The sequence below is a fragment of the Dromaius novaehollandiae genome, chromosome 10 (genome assembly GCF_036370855.1).
Source record: "Dromaius novaehollandiae isolate bDroNov1 chromosome 10, bDroNov1.hap1, whole genome shotgun sequence".
Lineage (NCBI taxonomy): Eukaryota > Metazoa > Chordata > Aves > Casuariiformes > Dromaiidae > Dromaius > Dromaius novaehollandiae.
In genome coordinates, this window is record NC_088107.1 from 1,003,024 (window position 1) to 1,025,842 (window position 22,819).

The following is a 22,819-nucleotide window of genomic DNA, read 5'->3' on the forward strand; positions in this document are numbered from 1 at the left end:
AGGAAATATTACTATTTTAACCTTACCAGTGTATTTAAAGTAGTGGGACACGCCACATGGAGGCATGGTTACATTCACAGGAAAGCTCTTAGAGCAAAACAAGCTTATTTTCTATCCTTTACAGGGCAACATACCATGATAGCAGTATACGTTACAGTAAAAATTACTGTGCCTCCTACCTGAAATAGTTTTAAAACAACCCCACCCTTCTTTTCCTACTGGGGATATATTCAAACACAGGAAGCCAGTTCTGAGGGCAGTGTTTAAAGGCATGGCACCCGGCCAAGAGGGCCCGGCCGAGCACTCATCCTGGCAAACTTTTACCGTGCTGGGGAGGCCCCTTTCGCTCTACAGGCGTTTTATGACAACGCCAAAAACACTCGTAGCCCCTTGTAGCCCCCTGAGCCCGGCAGTGACATGGCGGCCCCGCGCCCCCTCGGCCCCTCAGCCCGGCACTGACATGGCGGCCCCGCGCCCCCTCAGCCCGGCACTGAATTGGCGGCCCCGCGCCCTCGGCCCGGCAGCGCCGGGGCGGCCCCGCCCCGCCCCCAGGGGGGCGGTGCTTGTGGCGGGGGCGGGAGCGCGCCCTCGGCGGCGGGGCGGCGCCCTGTCAGTCCGCCGCCATCCCGGCGTGCCCCGCGCGCGGCGCTGGCGGGGGCCGCTCTCGGCGCGGCTGACTCACCGTGCCTCGCTGTGGGCGCCGGCGGGCGGGCGGGCGCTGCTCCGCGGGGCAAGATGGCGGCGGAGGCGGATTCGTGGGGTAGGTGGTGGTGGCGGCGGCGGCCGCCGCGCCCCGCGGGCGCCCTCGCTGCCCCTTCCCCCGCCGCGCCCCGCGCTCACCCGCTCTCCTCTCCTCCACAGACGCGGACAGCTTCGAGGTGGTGGAGCCGGTGGCGAAGCGGCTGGTGCCGGGGGTGGCCGGGGACCGCTGGGCCGGCGAGGATGAGGAGGACGACGTGAAGGTGCGGCCGGGCAGGGCCCTCGCCGGCCGCGCGCGGCGGGGCGATGCCATGCGATGCGCCGCGGCCTGTCCCCGCCGGGCGCCGGGGCGCGCTGGGGGCCCGGGGCGGGTCCCGGGGGGGGGCCGGGGCGAGGCCGGGCCCGCTGGGGCAGGCGGGGGCCGGGGCCGGGCCCGCCGCGGCCGCGCCGCTGCCATATGGTGCCGCGTGCGGCGGGCCCCGCGCCGGAACCTGCTGCCGGGGGGGGGTCGGGCTGGCCCGGCCGGGCTGCTTCAGGCGTCGCCGCGGGGCCGGGGAAGGGCAGCGGCGGCCGCGGCGCTCCCGCAGCTCGAGGCGGGCTTCCCCCAGGAGCGGGCGCGCTGCGGCCACGGGGGGTCTGGGGGGGGGGTTTCTGGGGCCGCCGGGGCCCTGCAGCCTGGCGTGCGCAGACACTCGTGTCAGGCGGCAGCGAGCTGCGTGGTGTGGAGATGACGAGCCAAAGCGCCACATGGAAAACGACTGCGTTTCTGCTCTGTGCCTGCTTAATCCTCGCTTAGGGTGGTTATTTCTCCTTGAGGTTCGTTTCCTCTGTATTGGATCTTCCAGGTGACAAAAAGACAGACACTTTTACACCCCAGTTTGCCAGGGAATCCACCTGCTGCTTCTGAGCTGCTTGCCAGGCGTCTTGGCACTTCCCTGCTGCCAGCTAGTTTCTGCTTGCTTTCTGTAGATCTTCTCAAATGCTCTTTCAGATCCTTTTGAGTATGATAGACTAGGTGAGGCATTAGGAGTTGGAGTTAATGAAAGCAGTGCTGTTTTAGTGCTACTTTTACTGACCGGAAACTTCTGTGCTGCAGCAGCGTGTCTCGTCCACCCCTTTTCCTACTTCTTCCCCAAGCCCCACCACAGCTGGAAAATAAAGCAGTCTACTGTGCTGTTTCAGGTTTGGTAGTGTCCAGATCACCAAAATATGATTTGTTTACTTAAGGCTCTGTTTTTACTGTGCTTCAAAGAGTAACATCTGCATGGAGTTTGTATTAAAATATGTGGATGTTCATTTCTAATATTTATGAAAGTGGATCCTCTTTAAAAGCTTGTTGTCTTTTACTTAGTTCCAGCTGTCCCTTAGCAAGCCAGGTTCACCGAATGGTGGATGCCACAGAAATCTTAACTTGCTCAGCATTCACATAGACCATAAGTAAAATGATGCCGGGGACATAAAAGGAATGTGTTTGATGATTATTAGGAATAAAAATAGGTAAACTGAAAAACACCTTTCTGTTTCAAATCAAGGTGCTGAGGTACCGCAGTAGACAATCTTGTAGCTCACTAGGTGACTTGAGTACTATACTATGGTCTCAAGAATGAGGCTTTCTGAAGTAGAGTATTGCTGCTCATTAGGTGAGGACTTGTTGGTTTTGTTATTTAGGCTGCTGCTTGTGTTACCAGAACCTCTGAAAAACATCAACACAGTTGTCCTTGGAGCTTAGGGTGGGTATTCTTTTTTTAACTAGTATGAAAAAAGTAGTTCATCTTGTCTTAACAAAAATTAACAAGTATTTTTGTAAGTTATAAGCTGTCCATTTTACATCTTAACTATAGGGTGTGTGGATATTCTTATATTTATAAGTGTCAGTCACATTACACCAGGCAAAATGAGTAAAGGTATCTCTGTATACAGTGGCTACAGTAGTTTGTAAAGCTTGTGGTTAAAATGTGACTATACATACATACTTAAATTGTTTTTATGTATCTATGCACACACACATACATACATGTATATATATGTTTCTTTTTTGACTCAAATTGTCTTAGCAAGGTTTGCTTTTCCTGATTTGTTTGAAAGTGAGAAACCTTTCATCTACAACAGAATATGTCTTAAGAGACCTGGGCTATAAGCTGTCATTCTCTTACAGATATCAGCTTTGTATGGCTGCTTTGATAAAGGAGCAAAGTTTTCCTACATGCAGTAAGGATGTTGCTACTTCTGAAGGATTAAGGCTTTAGTACTGGAGCTGCATTTAGAGACAAGGGCCCCTACCACAAATAAAGCTGTTTTATTTTACTTTGAGTTGCACTTACTGTATAAATGCTAAAGATTGTACAACTGAGCCTGAGAGAGAATTGCTTTTACGCTAGATACCTTGTTTGTAACTGTCAGCCTTGGGAAAGTACTTGCAAAACTACCTGCATAAGAAAAATGACATGGTCTAAAATACAAGCCCAGAGTGTTTTCTGACCAGTAGTTTGTCTTCAGGTTGGTATTTCACACTTCAGATCTTTTTTTCCCCATATTTGGATTATATAGTTTATTTTGGAGGTATTTTAATAAAGAACTTACAGTAACTTTGAAATTTAGGAAACTTTGACTTGCATGGGATTAAAATTAGCATCTTCATAAGTAACAAAACTACTCTCAAATGTTATCCAGAACACAGAAGTTTCCCAGAAGACAAGCCTGCTGCCAAGGAATTTTCATCTATTTACTCTTGGGCAATCCTGTACTTAACAAAGCCAAAACTAGGAAATGTGCTTGTTATCATACAGGCAACAGCCTTTGACATGGTACAGTCATTTCTCTTTGAAGGAGAACACTCAACATTGACCAGGAATCTAAATAGTGGAGAACCTGTCATTTTGGAATCATGTCCTCTGTTTTTCTGGAGCGTGCATCTTTGTGTATTTAAGGTACACGTGACGGAGCATATGAAATTGTAATAGACAGCTGCTTTCATCAAGTGTTTATTTACATGAAATGGAAGACATTTTCAGTAACTTTATTTTAGTTAAGTATGTATAAATGAGTATTTTTGAAATGCTTCAAAGTTTTAAGTAGTGTTAGTAGATATATTTTGGAATTAAGCTGTGCGCTTTTGAATTACTTAGTATCAGTACAAAGATCTGTCACTAAAGCAATTTTTTCCTCCAAGAGAATTTACCAAAATTTATAAAATGCAGAAATAGATATATATTTGGAATTCCCCCAGAAGAAAAAAAAAGCCTGCCTGATATTTTGATCATGCCCTCTTGCTTAAAACAAAACCAAAAAAAACCCTAAACCCAATGACTTTGAGAAGAGTGAGAAGGTATTCAGCCTGGCTAGACCTGTATACCTCAATACACCAGGCCGAAAAGTGAATCCTTGCGTGGGGGATGTTGCACAGAGCGTGCCCTGCCCAGCAGCATTCTTCTGACCATACCGAGCTCTGGATTGAGCGTCCAGCAGTGGCGGTGTGTCAGTGGGCGTGATCAGTATGGTGTGGGTAGGCTCCCAACTACTGAAGACTTCAATAGTTGATATCTTAAATTCCATCTAAAAGCTCGTGGGAAAGTCATGTCTGATAACAAGGAGTCGCAGTGCTGTGCAGAGTGTTTGCTATGCTCCGTGTTAGTCTATCACTGCAGCTTTCAAGCTAAAACTACCATTGTGCCCTACCTAGGCAGACAGGGTTGCGGTGACACGGTCTGCTTTGGAGAAATAATGCATGTATAATCGCATGAGTCTTGGCCCACAGATCTTCTGCTTGAATTCTCTCAAATGTAATAAGAAAATATAGTAAAATATTCATTCATCCCCATACATAATGGATAGAGCACCCTTCTTCCTCCTGGGGTTTGGCACCTTAGAAACTTGATTTTTAAAAACTAATGTCTATGAAGGACAGGCATGGGATAAGGCAGCAAGCTATATACAGCAGTAATGAAAATGGCTATTTAAGAAGTGGGTGTAAAGCTCTTAATTAGCCATGAGCTGAAGTAATACTGCTGCTGCAAGTTCAAGACAGCTCCTTGGAATGTGGAAGGGAAGCTGCATCTCTTACAAGTGCCAATTAACTTGAATGAGTTGGTAGATGAATTTGGGTGTCTTGGTTGCTTGGATCGGCACGTTGCCATAAAATACTGAGTTCTTCTATGTATCTTATTTTGCTATAGGAAGAGCAATCTTTAGAAATTAATAAATAGTTCTGATGACTGTTTGCATTATTAAGTTGTAAAGTAGCAATCACAAAATTCAGAAATCAGGTTTTTAAGCCTATATATAATGATGTATTGACAATATGTGTGACTTTTAGGTAAAATAGGCCTTACCAAATGTAATCTCTTTAAAGCTTGCAAGTTCAGTTGAAACAGGTAACTAAAATTAGATTCCTGTGAGGTTTCTTGGCTTTACCTTCTGATGTGTATGTCATGTGGTACTCAGCAAGTAACTTCAGATTTAGAGCGTTTATTTCCATATGGAGGTCATCCAGTAAAATTTGGATTGGCATTAAGACAAGAATATATATTCCCATAGACCATAGATAAGTGTGAGGAAGAAAGTGCAGAACTGCTGTTGGCAGTCTGCAGATGACATAAACGGGTCAGTTCTGTAGAAAACTATGCTTGCTCAATAAGCTTGTTTCATTTGAACCAAGTAGTGTTTTGAACCATGGATCATCCATCTGGGAAGAGGACACTGGACATAAGAATAGGAGACGCTAATTCTGAAAGCATCTAGGGCTGTGAGTGATAACTGACGATGAGGGAATGCAGTGCCGGAGCCAAGCTCTGCCATGGATCTTGAACACACTGAAGGTGTAGAGGGAAGGCAGAGCATTACTGCAAACAACACAGTTGAGACTGTTTTGAAAATATGCCTGAAAATGTGATTGCTGTTAGAGGATGTTTAAGTGACTTGTTTATGGGAAGATACTTCTGATGATAGTGCCTTATGTCTGTGCTCCTTATGAGAAAAAGCAACAGTCATGGGCCAAAAGCTGACTGCTGCCTTATGATTGTGAGATGTTGGTATTCCTGCATGAAGATGGGGTCCCCTTGCATTCTCTCTGCTTATTGCTGCTTTCCCTACTGTTTCAGCACAGTTTCGTGTGGTGGGTATGTTGGCCAGTAGGTCCAAGTTAATTTTAATCCATATTTTACAGTTCCTCATGCAGCCCGTATATCTGCTATTGCTTGCATAAGGGGCGAGAAGGATACGTTGCTGTCTGCAAACTGTTGGGAATGGGTATCTTAGAAAGGCTGATTCTTTCAGTGGTTGCGATGGCTTAGGTCAGTTTGAACCAACTTCAGCCGATTTGTCTGTTTCTAATGATGGCTGTACTACATGAATGAATTAGATGACATCCAGTATCTTGTAATGTTTAGTAAAAGGAATTATAATCTCTTAGACATTTTACTGTGAATGCTGATTTGACTGTTCTTGATCTTGCTTTTCTAACTGTGTGGACATGAGTTTTCTGATTCCTTGGAGTCTTTTTCACAGTAATAACTGGTCCTGAAACATCTTTGTCAACTCCATAAAGCAGTGTCCTTGTATCACAACTTTTATGACTTAACGTTAAGTATTTGAGTTAGAAAGTGGGAGTAATGGATATGTGAGCATTTAAAGAGGTTTTATGTAAGCTACTGTTCTTTAGATCTATTATCTAAAAAACTAAAAAGTATTTGCAAAAGAAGAATCTTAATTAAAACTTATTTTGTAGGATAACTGGGATGATGAAGAAGAAGAGGAGGAAGTAAAGGAGACAGAGGTAAAACAAGGTGAGGTTTAAGAGGAATACATTTCACCGTATGCAGCATCAAAACAGACATTGGCTTTGTCTTGAGTGTATCATCTCAAGAATCAAAAACGCTTCTAGATAGGATTGGTTTTGTTTTTCAGAAAGCATATATATAACTATTTCTGGGTTCAGATTCAGGTAACTGGACTCTGGTTTTCTTTGATTAGTGTTATAGTTGCTGAAAAAATCAGACAACTTCTTAAGCGCTTTATTGTTCAATGTTTTACAGAAACAAAGGTTTCTGAAAAAAAGAAAATAGCAGAAAAAATAAAAGAAAAAGAAAAGCAACAGAAGAAAAAGCAAGAGGAACTTAAAAAAAGGGTACTTTTTTTTTTATATATATATCCGTGTGTCATAAATTTAGCGGGTGGGTTTGATTTTTTTGAGGTTGAACAAGACCTGTAAAGATTCTGAATACTCTAGTAAAACAAAAATAAATCTTGTATGCAATAGCATTTGGTGGATGTTAGCTCTGATGTCCCTGAAATTTAACTGGGTTACTGAAGTAATGCTTATCTTTTTCTTTTGCATGCACCTCATGATAAAACATGTAGCTGTGAAACTTAACTAAGATGTTTCTTCCCACTTCTCCTAAAAATGAGCAATTTATTAAACAATATGGCATTGTTATGCTTATTTAGGATGGTTTTCAGGTTTGTACATGCTTGAGGTGTATTGACTTCATGCAGAAGTGAGCCAATCAAGTGGTACTGGGGGAAAAAACACAACTTCTTGTAATACCTCTGCTCAAGGGTAAGAAATATAAATGCTGTTCTCTCTATATATGTTTTTTAATTTAGTTAGAGGCACCAGAAGAACATAAAGAACTTACACCAGAAGAACAGTTAGCAGACAAACTACGACTAAAGAAATTACAAGAGGAGTCAGACCTTGAGTTAGCAAAAGAAACATTTGGTAAGTGTGTTATACTTAAGTCAAGCAAGTCAATATAATTGTAGCACGACAAAAGTACTGTATCACCTAAATACAACATTCTGTTATACCTGGATAGCCTACAAAAAGAACTGAATAGGATTTAAATGGTAAAATACGTGCAGGCTGTGTTACTGAGAATAAACAGGCATTTGAATCCAAACTACCGGAAGCATATTCTGGTACTAATGACTAATTGAAAAAACCACAGAAACATCTCTTTAGAATATGTTTCTTTTTCTTAGAAGTCTTAACATCTCTTGGTAGGAGCGTATAGGAGAAAGGTAACTGATTGAATTTTCAAATAAATAGGCACTTCTGGTGAAAAGCTAGAGGCTAGCACTTAATCTCCCTTACACTAATTTTGTGAGGTGCTTTACAATATAGACTTAAGCTTGATAAGCCTTTGGATGAGTGTGGCACAGCATAATGCATGCATACTTTACTTCAGGCAATCTCTGTAATAGGCTAGGCATTGAAAAAGGTGGTTAAGTTGGTGGAATGAGCTTGTTTCCTGGACTAGAAGGAAGTAGACTTAAGGCAGATGATTCTGGTTTTGTGCTTTGACAGAACAGCTGGTGAAGATACTGATTTATAGCAGCATTCTTCAAACATGAAAGCATGTTTCTTTGTTTCAAGGGATTTATACAGCAGTGAAAAAGACGGCTGTGTGAATGTTCTCAAAGAGTACAAGTGCCTTTTGGGGGAAAATGTATTTAACTGACTTAGAAAGAACTACATTTTGCCCTGATGAGCTCAAGACATGAATTATTTATTTAAGGGGAGAGGTGCTTTGTATAGTGAACACTGCTCCAGAGAATACCTGGCTCAGCTCACTAAGCTTTGCAGCTAAATCTGTATCTTAAGTACAGATTAATAAGTCAGGGTGTTAGCTTTTGTGTGGCAGAAGCCAGTGGGAAATAAGTGGGCAAATTTCACCTTTGGTTTTGCTGCCTGCCCTTGACAGCATCAGTAGAGGTGAAGTGAATGGGGTTACTTGTTTTGCCTGGTGTCATCTTTTAGGGATCTCAGCTAATGTTTTCTTTAATACTTATGTCTTTGCTTGCAGGTGTAAATAACACTTGTGGAATAGATGCCATGAATCCCTCTTCAAAAGATGACTTCACGGAATTTGGCAAACTACTAAAAGAGAAAATTACACAGTACGAAAAATCATTACATTATGCCAGCTTTTTGGAAGCATTAGTTCGAGACGTATGTATTTCATGTAAGTTAAGTGAAAGACTTCCTAGAATGCCAAAATTATAATGGGGCTATAGTTGAAAACCTGCTACACAAAAACTTTAAATCAAGATTAATCTATGTAGCTTATACTAAATGAAGTACTAGTATTTGTCCCACTGATGATTATCTGCTTCCATCCCTACAAACTTTATTACAGATAGAGTTCAAATCTTGCACAAACACTATCAACATGTCAATTAAGGCAGTCACTATGTGAAAGTGTGCATTTTTATGCTGATCTAAATCTTGCACACCTTTCTTGAAGCAACGTCTGCAAAAGAAGCGACTCCCCGAGCCAAATAACTTGAGTAGCTCAGTTAAGAGGAAACTGTAAAATTGGGTTCATGTAACTCTGGGGCTGCAAAATGAATTGTTCTGGAATGCAGCATTTAACTACAGAGATAAAACTAGATTAAACTCACTCCCCACCCCCACTGCTCTGGTAGGCTGTATGTGGTGAATTAATTGTTTGAGACCTCTTTTCCTGTACTGTGCATGTATTGTCATACAGCAAAGCGGTAACTTGACACTATTTAGTGCTGTATAAATACAGTGATGGCTGGCCTACTGAAGCTGCTTCCTAGGGGTGATCTGAAATGCTGATTATCATGCACTAAGGGTCTGAGTTACCTAGTCTGCATTCTGCTAATAAACTGATTTAAATCAAGTAATTGCCAGTACTTACTAATAATGCTTATTTCTATTTTTTTGAGAATTTTAATGTTAGATCATTTAACTGCCTTCTAAGAACAATATTGACGATTCATCTCTTTTTCCTAATGTAGTGGAAATTGATGATTTGAAAAAGATCACAAATTCTTTGACAGTACTATGCAGTGAAAAACAAAAACAAGAAAAGGTAAGACTTCTGTATTTTTCTGAAGCAACAGCAGTAGCCACTAACTATGCTAATCTGGAATACAGAAATAGTTCCAATATCAATTTGAAATTCTGTTTTTGTTATATGCAGTAGCAGCAGATGAAATGATAAAACTTGGATGCGATTTTAGTACTAAAGACACTTAAATGTATGTGGTAATCAGGAGCTGATTAAATCTAGATATCACAGGCAAAATCCTGAATAACTTACATGAATAATCTTATCTGCATACTAACTTTGTTCCATTTTATGCTGTGTCTTGGAGTAAAAATAGCTTACATCAATATCCTGAAAATGTAAGTCAACCTCCTTTCTAGTTATACATCAAATTAATATCAGATATTGATGGAAGTAACTTAAATATTTGCCAAACTGTCACTGGCATTTTGAATAGCAGATAAGTGGAATTTGTATGGTGCCTTGCAAGCTAAACAAGCAATAACTGCATAGGCAAGGGAGAGTAAGTTTTAAAATGTGACTTAATAAAGTGTTACTGATACTTAATGTGATGCAAAACAAATGTATGCAATAACACAGTGCTAAAACTTCAAGGTGGTTTGGGATTCAGTGATTAATTTACTGGATAGCAACAAAAGCAAGCAGAAAACATCACTGGTGATGCAGTTTTTTTCATTGTTTTACATCAAACCAGAGGATTATTAGGAAACAAATGGCTGAGCATTGTTCAGTATAAATAGTAACTTGCAAATGCAAAATGAGAAACTTTTTAGATACGAACTGTTTTAGTGACAGGTGTTTTTTTTCTGTGATGCTATTTCTAATTCACCAGGAGTGACTGAAACATTTTAATGCAAAACAAACTTCATGTACAGTGTTATTGCATTAAGTCTAGAGTTTGGTAAATGTGATAAACTTTAATATGAACTAGACTTTAGGGAGAAGCTTGTGACTTACTGAAACAAGTGAGTTTTTGTTTTTTCTTTTTTTTGTTTTGTTTTTTTTTAAGTATTCATACTTTCTCTGTTTTTATACTCTCCTCTCCTGGTTTTTTATCTAAATTTGTTAGCCTAACTACTGAAACCTGCACTGACAAAAATCCAGTAAGGCAGAGCTTTATCCTGAAATAGGAGTTCAGCCACTGTGGTGATAAAAGCCACATTAAATTCCTTAAGATGGGTCATTATATAAAACTGAGCATTTGACTTTGCATTTAGGTAGTTATTTTACTTGTTTAGAGTCTTGATGAAGTAGGATGAGTGACAAGACATGGGAAAGTACATGGTACATTCTGATTAGTGAGGTTACAGGGAGCAGTGGGACACTTAGAAATATAATAGCCTTACTATGAATAGATTGCAGCTGTTGTTCAAATTAGAACAATGACAAATTACCGTGGATCTTTAAGTAAACATGCTCTTCTTGGTATTTAAGCAGAGTAAAGCCAAAAAGAAGAAAAAAGGTGTTGTGCCTGGAGGTGGTTTAAAGGCTACTATGAAAGATGACCTGGCTGATTATGGAGGATACGATGGAGAATACGTACAAGACTTTGAAGACTTCATGTGACACTTATCTTTCCTCCTGTTGTCTTTCTGTTGCCCATAATCCCTTAAACATGTAGCACAACTTCTTTTCCTTTAAATTCTGCCAAATGCTACAATCAAAATTGCAGTATCTTTGTGCTGGTGGTTTAACTCTTTGACACATCAGTGCTAAAGCATTGGGATTCCTGGTCTGTGGTCAGAGGGTTAAAATGAAGAAACTCAGATGCTATGTAAATTGCAGTTTAAAAAAAACAATTCTGATAATGGTAATTGTTGCTATATGATTTCATAGTAACAACCACTAAATTGGAAATGAATTTCAACAAGGCAAAGTATTATTACCAGCACAGTTCAGTGATATGGCCTTAACTGTACGTCCTTGAATGACTTGTTTCATGAACAAAAGCAGTTTGCAGCAAGGGCATGGTGTGCACTTAGTATTAAAATTGCTTTGTCTTAAGTTAGAGCTTGAGGTTTTCAGCATATTGTGAAGGGGAACTGCTAACTTCAGAGTAAGGATACTGCACCCGAAAATGGATCACTTGAGATACCCAGTACTTTAAAGCTTGTCATCTAAACAGAACACTTTTTTGGGTCAGAACAAGGAAATAGTTCCTTATTTGAAAAATGACTTGTGTCTTGAGTATAAAGTTTAGTTTCCATTCATCTAAATTTCTACTAATGCAGCTGTATGGGTTGGGTATTCTTTAACAGTTAATTGCCTGGTTTAAGTGTAAAAAAACAGACTTCCTTTTGTTTTCAAGGGTTGTGGTAGATCTTTCACGACTCAGCCATTTTCTTTCATTTAAAAAAAACTTGCTTAGCAACTGCAACAGTTACTACAGTTGGGCAAATTGTTATGTTAACAATTATGACATCTGCAATGTTTTATAAAGCAACTAATTTAATAAAATCACTATTGTGAAGACTTCACTGCAGGTGTCTTTGGACTAGTTATTTTTAGTAGTAATTAATTACAATAAAAATGCTCAAAATGGCAGAGCTGTACAAATGAGCTAAGTGTGCTGGGTGTGTGTGTGTTACTAAGTCTAGTTTTTGCTCTGACCTGCAACTAAACTTGTGCTGGAAGGGCAAGGCCTCCTGCTTGTAAATAGCTATCCTTTACGATAAGACTTTTTCAGATACTGATGGTAAACAAAATCCGGGACTACCATAATCCAATCATTTCCACAATGAACTTCATCTTTCCTATTGCTGGAACTTCTGATTTTTAGTAGCTTGTATTTGCATCAGGCATATCTTACCAGTTATGAAGTTAGACAATTTATTCTAATTGGTAGCTGCCATTTCTACAAGGAGTCTTGAGTACTGAATTCAGAACTTCCAGTTTACTCAACTGTTTAGGCCTGACAGAGAATGGGGGGTGTACGTGCATTTCTACAAAGCAGGATTGTCTTTTAGATCCCTCCTCTTGTTAATGGTACCAAACTTTCAAAGAATCTGGGGTGGGGAATTTCAGAAGGTGAGCTATTCTTAAATTGTCTAATCAAGGTTCTTCTTTCATGCTACTCACTTTAAAGTTCAATTTAAAAGCTTGCCAGTCATTATTTGACTCAGTCATGGATTTGGCTCAGTCTAATTTAATCTTATAGGACTGACTGGAATTGCCGTTTTAAATACAGAGTTCTGTTCATGCTTAATCCTCACTACATAAAATACTTTTAGAGGTGTATCAAAGGAGCTAATAACTTGTATTATACCTGTTTACAGCTTTTAACACTGCTACTGCAGATTTGAGATAAGTGCTGGGTGAGTAATACTTCAGGCAAATGCAAGAGTTGCTAGCATGAAAATTTTCAGCGCTCAAAAGGAGCTGGTAAGATATAAGACCAAGTAAGTATCTTTTTGCTCCTTAAAAATACAACTACTGTAGCTAGGATAACATCTAGAGATAATACTGTATCATTGCTCAAGGTAACCAGTTTTACTTAAAAGCTGTTTGCATGCTACAATCAGCTGTAGGTTTGGGCAGAAGGTCACTTTTTTGGATTGGTGGGAAGCTCTTCAGACTGTATTTATTTTGGGGACAATGCACAATCAAGGGTGAACCTGGATTTCTGTCTGAAACAGTATTCAAGTGTCATCATCTTCCCCAGTTATGCCAGACTCAATCTTGTAAACTTGCCAAAACATCTTAGAGGCGGAATACTATGGTTACTAGCTCAGGACAGGGCATCAATACAAACTAAATTCCTGTCTGCCCAGTAGGAGTTTCTAAACAAGGAGTTAAAGTTTCATAACCATAGAATCTAATCTTGTGCTTGCTTTTTTTTTCTTTTTTGCTCTAAGACAGTAGCAAATAATTAAATATATGCTGTTTAGATCTGTACAGACTATTTCACTTTATCAATAAATTAGAAGACAAAAACATAAGCTAATGAAACTGGAATATAAAAAGAATGGAATATCTTACCATATATCTAAGATTTTCATGGAAGCCTAATTCTCCTCCTGGTACTTCACTGTCAATCTACTGGATGTTCTGCAAATTCTACTTCAGCCTTAATTTTTGCTCATTTGGATACAATTCCTATGGAAATCCATCAACCACACCCCTTGTTTAAAGGGCTGCTGGATCTCTTCAGATCCACCACTAACTGTGCCAGTCTTAGTCAAGTATTTTGTAAACAGTAGGATTTATTATACAAAACACAACTTTAGGTTAACACAGTCTCAGCATCTTAAATACTTACAACCACCACCAGTCTTCTATAGTAACTTTCACATAGCAGCATATCATTGTAAGCAGGTAGTAGATAAAACATCTGTTAAAGAATCAGCACTAACCATGCAAGCTGTGGCACTAGTTCTTGTCAGAGCCAGTCTCTGCTTCAGGGAGGTTGGAGCCTAGTTTGCTAACATATCATTAAGACAACAGCCAGTCTGTGCATCCTTCAGAAGCATATTTACCACATCATAGAACTTGTTATCATAAGCCAGTCTGTAGTATGTGTAGATGTCTTCACAGTAAGTAAGCAATTTCTTCAGATTTTTCAGAGCAGCATCAGTAGGTGGGTGGTGTTTAACTCTGAAAAGAATTTTATATAAAAATGAAATAGGAGAAAGGCTCCACAGACAATGATAAGATGATCCTGGTGCAAGAACTAACCTCTATTTCTTAAAAAAGGGTTGTGTTCAACATACACATTTGATTCTCCTAGCTATTTAGTTTGTTCTGATTCATTAAAAAATAAATTTTTGATCTCACTAGCAGCCTTAAGGCACCCTATTTATCCCACTCAAAAAAAATGACAGACCTAATGCTATTTCCACAACGTACATAAAAAGAAACTGAGCATAGACCTCAGCTTCCTATATATACTAGGCCTTATCACAGCAAAGGTTTTAGTAGCACTAAAAAGATTTACATGCTTTTAAACATGCGGCTTGCTCCTCTGAAGTCACCTGTAGAAAAGAAATGTCCCTGTTTGACTACAAAACTACTCACTTCTTAGCAACCTCCTCAAATATGCTGGGCTTGAGTAGTCTTTGTTGTTTAAATTCTTCTAAGTAATTGAAGTCTCCCTTGGTGATCACTTGTTGATACAGAACTTCAGCCCAATCTGGAACAAAGTCGTAAGCCTCAGCCACAATAGCAGCCTACAGGGAGAACAGATGCTGGCATTACTGAACAGGAAGAGTTTATTCTTGCACAGAAATATTCCTCAGTTAAAATATTCTAGGTCTTCTCTTTGGCCCATCTACCTGTGCTGTTACTGAGAGCAGTCGTATTACAGAGGAATACAACCGTAACAGAATACGCAAATAATTTTCCCTAACCCCTAAACAATGTGAAGGTCTACACAAGCCTCACCTTACAACACTGGAAATCTTTGCCTACTCTTATAGATCCCAACTGCTTAAAGGAGGTGCAAGGAAGATTATATGCAACAGGAGTGCATATAAACAAATAACAAAGTGGCAGTTCCTCACCTTATTTCAAGAAAAAAAAAATTATATATATATTTTATACATATATATATATATATATATACATATATATATATATATACCCTGAAGAAACAGGAGGGGAGGGGTGGCCGCCACACAAGCCGAAAAACCAACAGTCTACAGAATTAATGAGATGCGAACATCATGTTAAAGATACTGCCACTAGGATGTCAAAGCCGGGGGGGGGGGGGTAATTTGCTCTCTATAAAGCCATTTTTATTTCTTTCCAGGTTTACTAACTGAAGATGCCAATGTAAATTACACAAGGCAGGGGTAGTGTAGATTCAGAGCAGCATGAGAGCCCTTGGACAGCTGAAGTCCTGGCTGCACAATGCAGCAAGCCAACAAGGACGGCTAAAACCATCAGTCCAGGACTGAGCCTACATCTCCAACTGTAGCAATATGATGGGATCACAGTCGTTGACTTTGTGACTACATGGAAGGGCTGTGCACTATGCTCACAGGAGCAGAGTGCTTAGGTACCCGTTGTTTAAAACAACCATCCTCCGAAAAGCATGACTACAGCATCCTCTTATTCTACCTGATAGAATCGAGGCAAGGACATGATGCAATCCATCAAGTTGGGTCTATTCAGGTTAATCAGCATAGTACGTTGACTGGTGTTCAGAAAATGCAGCTGGAGGGTTATCAGCTTTGTTAGTCGCTTGCAGCGCAAGGCCTGGCGGACACAGGAGTCCTATTTAATAAATCAAACAGAGACAAATCCAAGTTTCTGAAGCATGTTTCTGTAAGAAAGCAATAAATATTCCTGAGAGCAGCACTAAAGACTTCAAAGTTGTCTCGTATTTCATCTTTTAGATGGCTGCAAGTTCTACCATTGATCATACTGCATTAGTTTAATATGAAGCTTCACTCACCACAAATACTTTCATCATCATCAGGCTAGTTTCTAAACAGTGTTTATACTGTTCTGTTCTTGCTTGCCTTTGGAGTAAAGCATTTAAGCTCATGATCACTCCTCTCCAAGATTAGGGAACCTAAATGTAATCCTAAATGTTAAAGTCTGAACAGGGAACAGTGTACAGAGAGCTCTCTGATACAGCAGTGTTATTGAGACTGCTGGGATACTGCTGAATTGCAAGAGCACAAGAGATTCTTTTGCTCAGTTTCAACTGGGCCTGGATTCTGCACAACCTCCTTAGAGCAACTTTGTTTGTTCTCCCAGTTCAGTTCAGTCTTTATGTGCTCTCAATGCTATACAGAAGTCATACTTTCTATCTCATTTTACCTTAGAATAACTTTCTGCTGCATCAATAAAGAGAGTCAGAGCTTTCATCAGCAGTTTCTTTAAATTTGCCACATCTTGAAGAGACTCCTCTGAAAAACAAAAAAACCCACTAATTCAAATAAATGATTATTTATACAGGTGACTAAATAAGCTATAAAAATACTTCCTTGCACTGTCTGTAGCTACTATTGTTTCAGAAAGCAGCAAGAGACTAAACAGGTTTCTTGTATAAAAAGAGCTCTGACCAAGGGAGAAGAAGCAGTGATACTTGTTCTTTTATAGACCAAAGCTATTGCAAGAACCTTAACTGAGTACTGAAGAACTGAAAAGAATTCCAAATCATTCATTTGTAGTAGATACTAGCACTGACTATTATCAGCTAAGTTCAGAAAAGCATTTGGCATAGTTTCTATTTTAGCTGCCTTTACAGCAAGTTCATTGTTTCACAGTGAGACTTCAGTGTGCAGTCTTTAGAGCTGTACAGAACTAAGTTCAGCTGTTAACGAGCATCTTACAAAAAATACACACAAAAAAAAAGCTTTGAAAACTGTATCACGTCCTCCTGAAGTGAGGAAAACATGCATGTGTCCTTACCTTCTCCCATGCATGGTACTACAAGAACATTTCAGCACGGTAAGAACCAAAAATCTCAACTCTTCAAAAAATACCAGAGTACGAGAATACTCCAAGCCCAGCAAATAGGACCACTCCTTCCTTCCAGCCAGTGGAAGTGTAATGGATGTTACCAGGACCACAACATAGTCAATCAAAACTGCATTTACCCATCACATCTTCCTCCTTAAACAATAATAGCACGTGCAACATTAAAGGATAATTTCACTCTTCAGAAGTCAGTAGTGCTGTGCTGACAACAGCACAGCAGCAAACTGATGTACTAAAAGAAAAGAAAGCACAAATGACCTTGTATTTCTTGTTTTTGTAGTTCCCACTCACCCCATGGCTGAGATTCAATGAGCTTAAGCTGTATACAAGCAGCAGCCTCATGATTCTCCCCTATTTCTCGACACATGCTGAAGCAAAGGGCTATCATGTTGTGCTTTTCGCTGTCTCCTGGGCGGCAACGCTTGATGTAGTCTAGTAGAGCTGTCTTCAGTGTCCCACTCTGGTCAGAAGAAAGAATATCAGATTAAAGATTTGAAGAGCCTATTTTTTATTCATATTTTACTGCTCACAGGCAAATCTATTCTGGTACAATTTTCCAAAATGTGATTATTACACTACTTGAGGTTTCTTCACATTATTTTAAAATATAGTGGGAGTATTACACTTGGCGATATAGCTGGGAACTACATTATGTCAGATAAGAAAATCCAGTAGCTATGCATTATTAATTTACATAAAAATATCAAAATTAAATTATTTTTGTGACAAGAAAGTTTTAAGTATTTGCTATTTTATAATTTTTAAAAACCCATTAAACAGTAACTGGAAGTAGAACCAAAACAGGCCATGAAAACTACAAGTGCCATTCCAGAGCTTAATCTTTCAGTACTGTTCTCATTGCAGCACTGAACTGCATTATAACAAACATGTTCAACTAAAAGCAGAACAAAATCCAGAATGAATTGATTGCTATAAAACTAGAATAACACTTCCTACACTCCAGTAATTAAAATCTCCAAAATACCAGTTTCTGATGTAGAGACACAATTCTCTGAAAGTTTCTCTCCCCTAGCACCCTCCACCTACTGGGTCTAATTTCTTTCTCATGAGCACTTCAAAGTAGTGTTTCTCATGCAGCAATTCAAATATGTAGGTCATTTCATTGTATCGGCCGATTCCGGTTAGAAGACGAACCTGTGGAAACAACAGTGTGAGTATGAAGCGTAAAGTAAAGGAGAAAAGTCCTCTCTCACAAGACAGTCACTACCTTGTTAGGGGGAAGCTGGAACAAGGCAACGCAGTGCTGTGCCAGCTGATACAGCTGTGCGGCGCAGTTAGTTGGGCTGCATTAGGCAGACACACTCTAAAAGCCAAGGAGACTATTTTGAAATGAACCTACTGCATCTTTTTCATTGTGATGTAAAACGACATCATTTTTACCAAATATAAATATGCAGTGGACTTTCTAGGCCCCTCAAAACATTCCTTCTTGCAATGACATCAATATATTGGGCATGTCTCAGGCTCGAGGAGTCCTTTCTAGGCAGGACTAAAAGATGGATGACAGCATGGTATTACAAACCACCACATTTCACTGGTGGTTGAATTACTTTGAAATCTCCATTCTAACCTACTACACTCTTCCCACTTCAGCATTCCACTATCTCCACCTCTGTTTTTCCAGAAAAGCCTTCTAATAGCCTCTACAATATAAAAATCTGTCAATCAGCACCCGTGAACATCAGACTAAACGCCCACCTTTAGCTTCTAGAGACAGGCAGCACAAGACCAGTGAATTAGAGGTGAAATACTGTATTCTACTCTGTCACACATCTTACTCCCCCTGCACTGGCTCAGGATCATCAGTATTTGCTAACACGTACACGGAAATGTTCATACGGCATCTGGATAAATACACATAGGGCCAAAGACACATACCACAAGTCCATACTCTTCATTAGGTGCCAAATGTTCATCTGTGAGAAGCCGTGCTGCCTGCAGGACTCTGGTGATTCCTTCCATATGGCAAGTCAAACTAAAGCAATTATGGGCCAAAATCAGCAATTCTGTAACTGAAGAATACAAGAACTCAGGTGTTTCAGTTAATAAGCTGAGGAAGTTAATTATTACATCTCTCTCCAAAACTGATCCCATCTCTGCAGAGGATATAAAATCTCTCAAGCTAAAAGCAGAATTGGATTACAAAGTTGAGCTTTTATAGTTATGTCCTATGGAATTATAAGAAGTAACAGCTTCTGTAACAGTGCGTACTCCATCTGACTTCTCAATCTGTGGGAAAGTCTGGTGTTTTTTTGGATCATTTTCTGAACTGTTATTTTATTCAACACACAGAATTTGCAACCCCTTTCACCAAAGGCTGATGGACAAATGTATGGTATATCAGCACCCCACTACTACCAGTCAGTTCCCCATTTGAGAAAGGAAGGCCACAAGTTCCACATATGGGTTTGAAAAAACATTCATAAATTCCATACACTAAATAAATTACTTAAAACAAAAAATTATTGAATATTCCATTTTTTGTGAAAGGCCTGATCTAATATTGCAAAGCAATTGTGACATAGTGGAGTCCCAGATCATACTCTCAGCACCACACAATTCACTTAATAAAAAAAAGTAGTATATGAACTGGTACACAACTTACTTAAAAATGCAGATTTTGAAAAGAATATGCCAAAATTCACAAAGCTATACAACAGATTTTGAAATAAACTGATTATACCTCTATGTGGAGAAATATTGTATGATAACACATAGACTTCAAAGAGAGGTATAGTATCCCAACACAACCTGTTACTTCCCAACATACTTTCTTCTGAGTTTCTTCTCCTAACTTTTAGTAAGCCATACATGAAAATACTAGTATCCATTTCACACTGTAGTACATAACAGAACAAAATAAGGGGAAAAGTTGTCTCCTTGCTTGTCCCTGTGCTGACAACAGGGCAAATCTGTCAGGGACATAAAAGACTACATGGAACATGAAATGGTATTTTTAATTATTTGTTTTCTCACAGAAGTTTTCAAATTTCCAGTATTACAGCTGGATTTTAATGGAATGGTTTCAACCTAATTCAGGCCATGTTTTCATTCCTGAGGAAGGTGTTTTAGATGATGCTCTTTCTTACCACTCTGGATAAAACAGTGTGGAAAGTTCTCCAGTTCTCCTTTTGTTAGTATCCAGGAGACAATTCATAATAAAATCATATCCTCAGAGTTAAATTTCCCATAATAAAGCTTTTGAAAAACCAATCTAAATAAGTAAGTAAAGTATCTCATTTTGGCACTCCTGATGAGGTACCAAAAGTACTTTGGCTGCATTTTGTAAACCTATTTACATCTCCATGATATATAAAGCTACAAAGTATACAAGGGACTTTGGAAACAAAAGACTTAGAAAGTTAATTTAACAAATGGATAAAGAAAGCAATTTCTAACTGTGGTTAATATGAAGAAAGCCACAGCATTCTCCTTTTGTAACATGTAACTATAGAAGTTCAGGTAACTCACTGATTGTATTTTCCAGCTATTAGCACAAAAAAAATCTGTATTTTGTATGAAAAGTAAACTAATCTAGCTCTTAAACAATATGTCCATTTCTTGTGCATATATTCAGATCTATTAGTTTAATCATCAACTTTGAGATCAGTAATAGATGCTTCCTCAGCACTGTTTTCATTCTTCGTTATGTGATTTTAAACCATGTTATATCACCATTAGTAACGCACTAGATGCACCAAGTATTATTTGCCATTTACTTACTGCATGATAGTTCCCCACATGGCACAGAAGAGATTTTATCCAATAATTTCATGCCAACCAATGTATGATCCTTGCACAGCTTAGCCAGCTGCAGGAATGCCTGACTCTCAACTGCAGGGTTCGAAACCTGTTTTTGTCCTGTGTGCACACAGAGAGAGCGCTATGTCACAAGTGCTAGTTGTTCAGGAGAGGTTAGCTACATTAACAGAAAAAAAATGAAAACATTATAACCTCAGTCTGGAGACTGACCTAGGACTTAAACTAAAATCATTCCAAAGACACTTTTGATCTTACCGCTTTAATTTGAGAATCAGATACTACTTCTTGCCAATTCAATTCAGTGCAATCCTATTGAACAACTGTATCGTTACCATAACTAGGGTTATGATTTCACAAATTCAATAGGTTGAGGCTGCTGAAAAGAAGAGCTGTTTCCTCTCCCTTATACTGCACAATTCTAACCCATCCCTTGCAGTGGCTCTGATACTCACACTCTTCCATGAGCCAATCTGAGTCACTAACTCGAGAGAAAATTCTTCTTTCTGCTGGGGTAGTAAGTTGAATCTTCCGAAGGACGTGCAACAAACCATCTGAGCTAATGCAAGTCAACTGATGTGAGGTGAGCAGCAAGAGTGCAATGCTGCAAGTGAGGGGGAGCAGACAACAGCACACCTGGTCTCACCAATCTCAACCCTGGGCCTCTTTGTTTCACAGGGAACTTTGTTGTTATTGTTGCAGCACAGTCAAAGTTACTCAATCACAAAAGCCCTCAAGATAAATTCTTACTGTTTTGAAGAACATCTCTCACTTCACAATGAAAGAAAAAGGAAAATCTTTGGGCCATGCTTTTTACAAAGAAGTTAACAGGAGTCTTTCCAAGTCAGATGATGTGGGGTTGAAAAGATCACGATTAAAAAACCAAAACAACACTTCTTTTATACCATTAAATTTACATCCATAAAAAAATAAGCCTTAATTATTGCAATACCACGCTGTACACAAAATAAGCAAGTAAAAATAAATGTTTGTATAAGGCTTTACAATGCTGCTCAAATATTAGCTACAATAATTAGTGCTCAAATATCTTGAGAGCAAGGACTGTTTTTCAGATACACAAACATCATACTTACAAACTAAAAAGCTTAAATGTAAGATCAGGCTTCTTTACTACCTTTCCCTTCTGAAGACACCAACAATTCCTGCATGATTTCTTCAGCCGCCAGCTCTGCCACGGTTTCAGGCTGGAGACCCTGTGTGGTGATGAATGCCTGAGCTTTCTTGCATCTGTCTGGCTGGTGGGATGACAGAATTGCTCGAAGCACTTTTTCAGGGTCATGGGCTGACATTTCACTGTAGGAGCAGTTCAGTTCCTAAGAAACATATGCACATTCAGATGAAGCTACACAGTTACAATTTCATTGACAGAATATACTGACTAGCAGTACATCATCTTACTGATGATGGAAGAGGGGAGTGGAGGAGAAACAGATAAAACTCATTTAAAAAAAAGGTAAATATAACCTGTCCTTACACCAGTTAACAGTGCCTTCATCTGTTTATCTTCAGTATTAACGGTCTCCAGCTCAAGACGGCACCTAAATACTTACTATTTGAAGGTGAACACTCACTGAGCTGTTGTCCTGGACAGAGATGCCTTCCCAAACTAAATATTAACCTTAACACTTAATATAGCTAAAAGCAAGAGGGGAATCTGTATTTCCTCCCAAGCCAAGAACTGTGTTTTATTACATGACAGTTTCACTTATCAGCTTACTTTTCCTCCTCTCTACATATCACAGACTCTCAGTGCAAAAGATATCCTAATTTTTGCATTTGCTATATTTGGAAGGGGAACTGGCAAGGCTCTGAAAATGGTCCACAGCTAGTCTGCTATAACATATTACAACATTACAAACTTACCAATTAAACTGAAAAAATGTAACACAAACACAATTACAGACTCAGTAATCTATTAATTCAAAAGTATGGACCATCCAGCTTCAGAGTAGTCGTCTAGGGGCAGTGCAAGAAGAAAACAAGCCATTCACATGACTAATTCTTCCCTAGCTCAAACCTAAAGCATTCACTCTGACATTCAAAACCTGAAAAACACTGTAGAAAAACCTAAGAAC

At 39.6% G+C, this 22,819-nt stretch overlaps 2 protein-coding genes across 4 annotated transcripts in view; one reads left to right on the plus strand and one right to left on the minus strand.

The window, feature by feature from the left end:
• Positions 1–598: 598 nt before the first annotated feature.
• Positions 599–11,992, plus strand: EIF3J (eukaryotic translation initiation factor 3 subunit J). 2 transcript variants are annotated; one of them, XM_064517801.1, is made up of 8 exons: positions 599–760; positions 862–962; positions 6,422–6,479; positions 6,729–6,820; positions 7,300–7,414; positions 8,502–8,660; positions 9,463–9,536; positions 10,950–11,992. In XM_064517801.1, exons 1-8 carry the CDS (start codon positions 736–738, stop codon positions 11,079–11,081), a joined length of 756 nt encoding a protein of 251 aa, XP_064373871.1. In that variant the 5' UTR covers positions 599–735; the 3' UTR covers positions 11,082–11,992. The 2 variants fall into 2 exon arrangements, with proteins under 2 accessions (XP_064373871.1, XP_064373872.1); XM_064517802.1 differs by having other exon boundaries at positions 10,953–11,992.
• A 1,705-nt stretch (positions 11,993–13,697) lies between these two features.
• SPG11 (SPG11 vesicle trafficking associated, spatacsin) overlaps positions 13,698–22,819 on the minus strand; it is a 37,868-nt gene continuing 28,746 nt past the window's right edge. For both annotated transcript variants that reach the window (XM_064517798.1, XM_026108037.2), the window contains exons 32-40: positions 21,859–22,057; positions 20,688–20,825; positions 18,843–18,976; positions 17,991–18,098; positions 17,235–17,403; positions 16,281–16,369; positions 15,573–15,728; positions 14,529–14,680; positions 13,698–14,108 (exon numbers count right to left, since the gene is read on the minus strand). In XM_064517798.1, the coding sequence (XP_064373868.1) occupies positions 13,928–14,108; positions 14,529–14,680; positions 15,573–15,728; positions 16,281–16,369; positions 17,235–17,403; positions 17,991–18,098; positions 18,843–18,976; positions 20,688–20,825; positions 21,859–22,057 (1,326 nt within the window). In that variant the 3' untranslated portion in view covers positions 13,698–13,927. The remainder of the gene's footprint in view (positions 14,109–14,528; positions 14,681–15,572; positions 15,729–16,280; positions 16,370–17,234; positions 17,404–17,990; positions 18,099–18,842; positions 18,977–20,687; positions 20,826–21,858; positions 22,058–22,819) is intronic.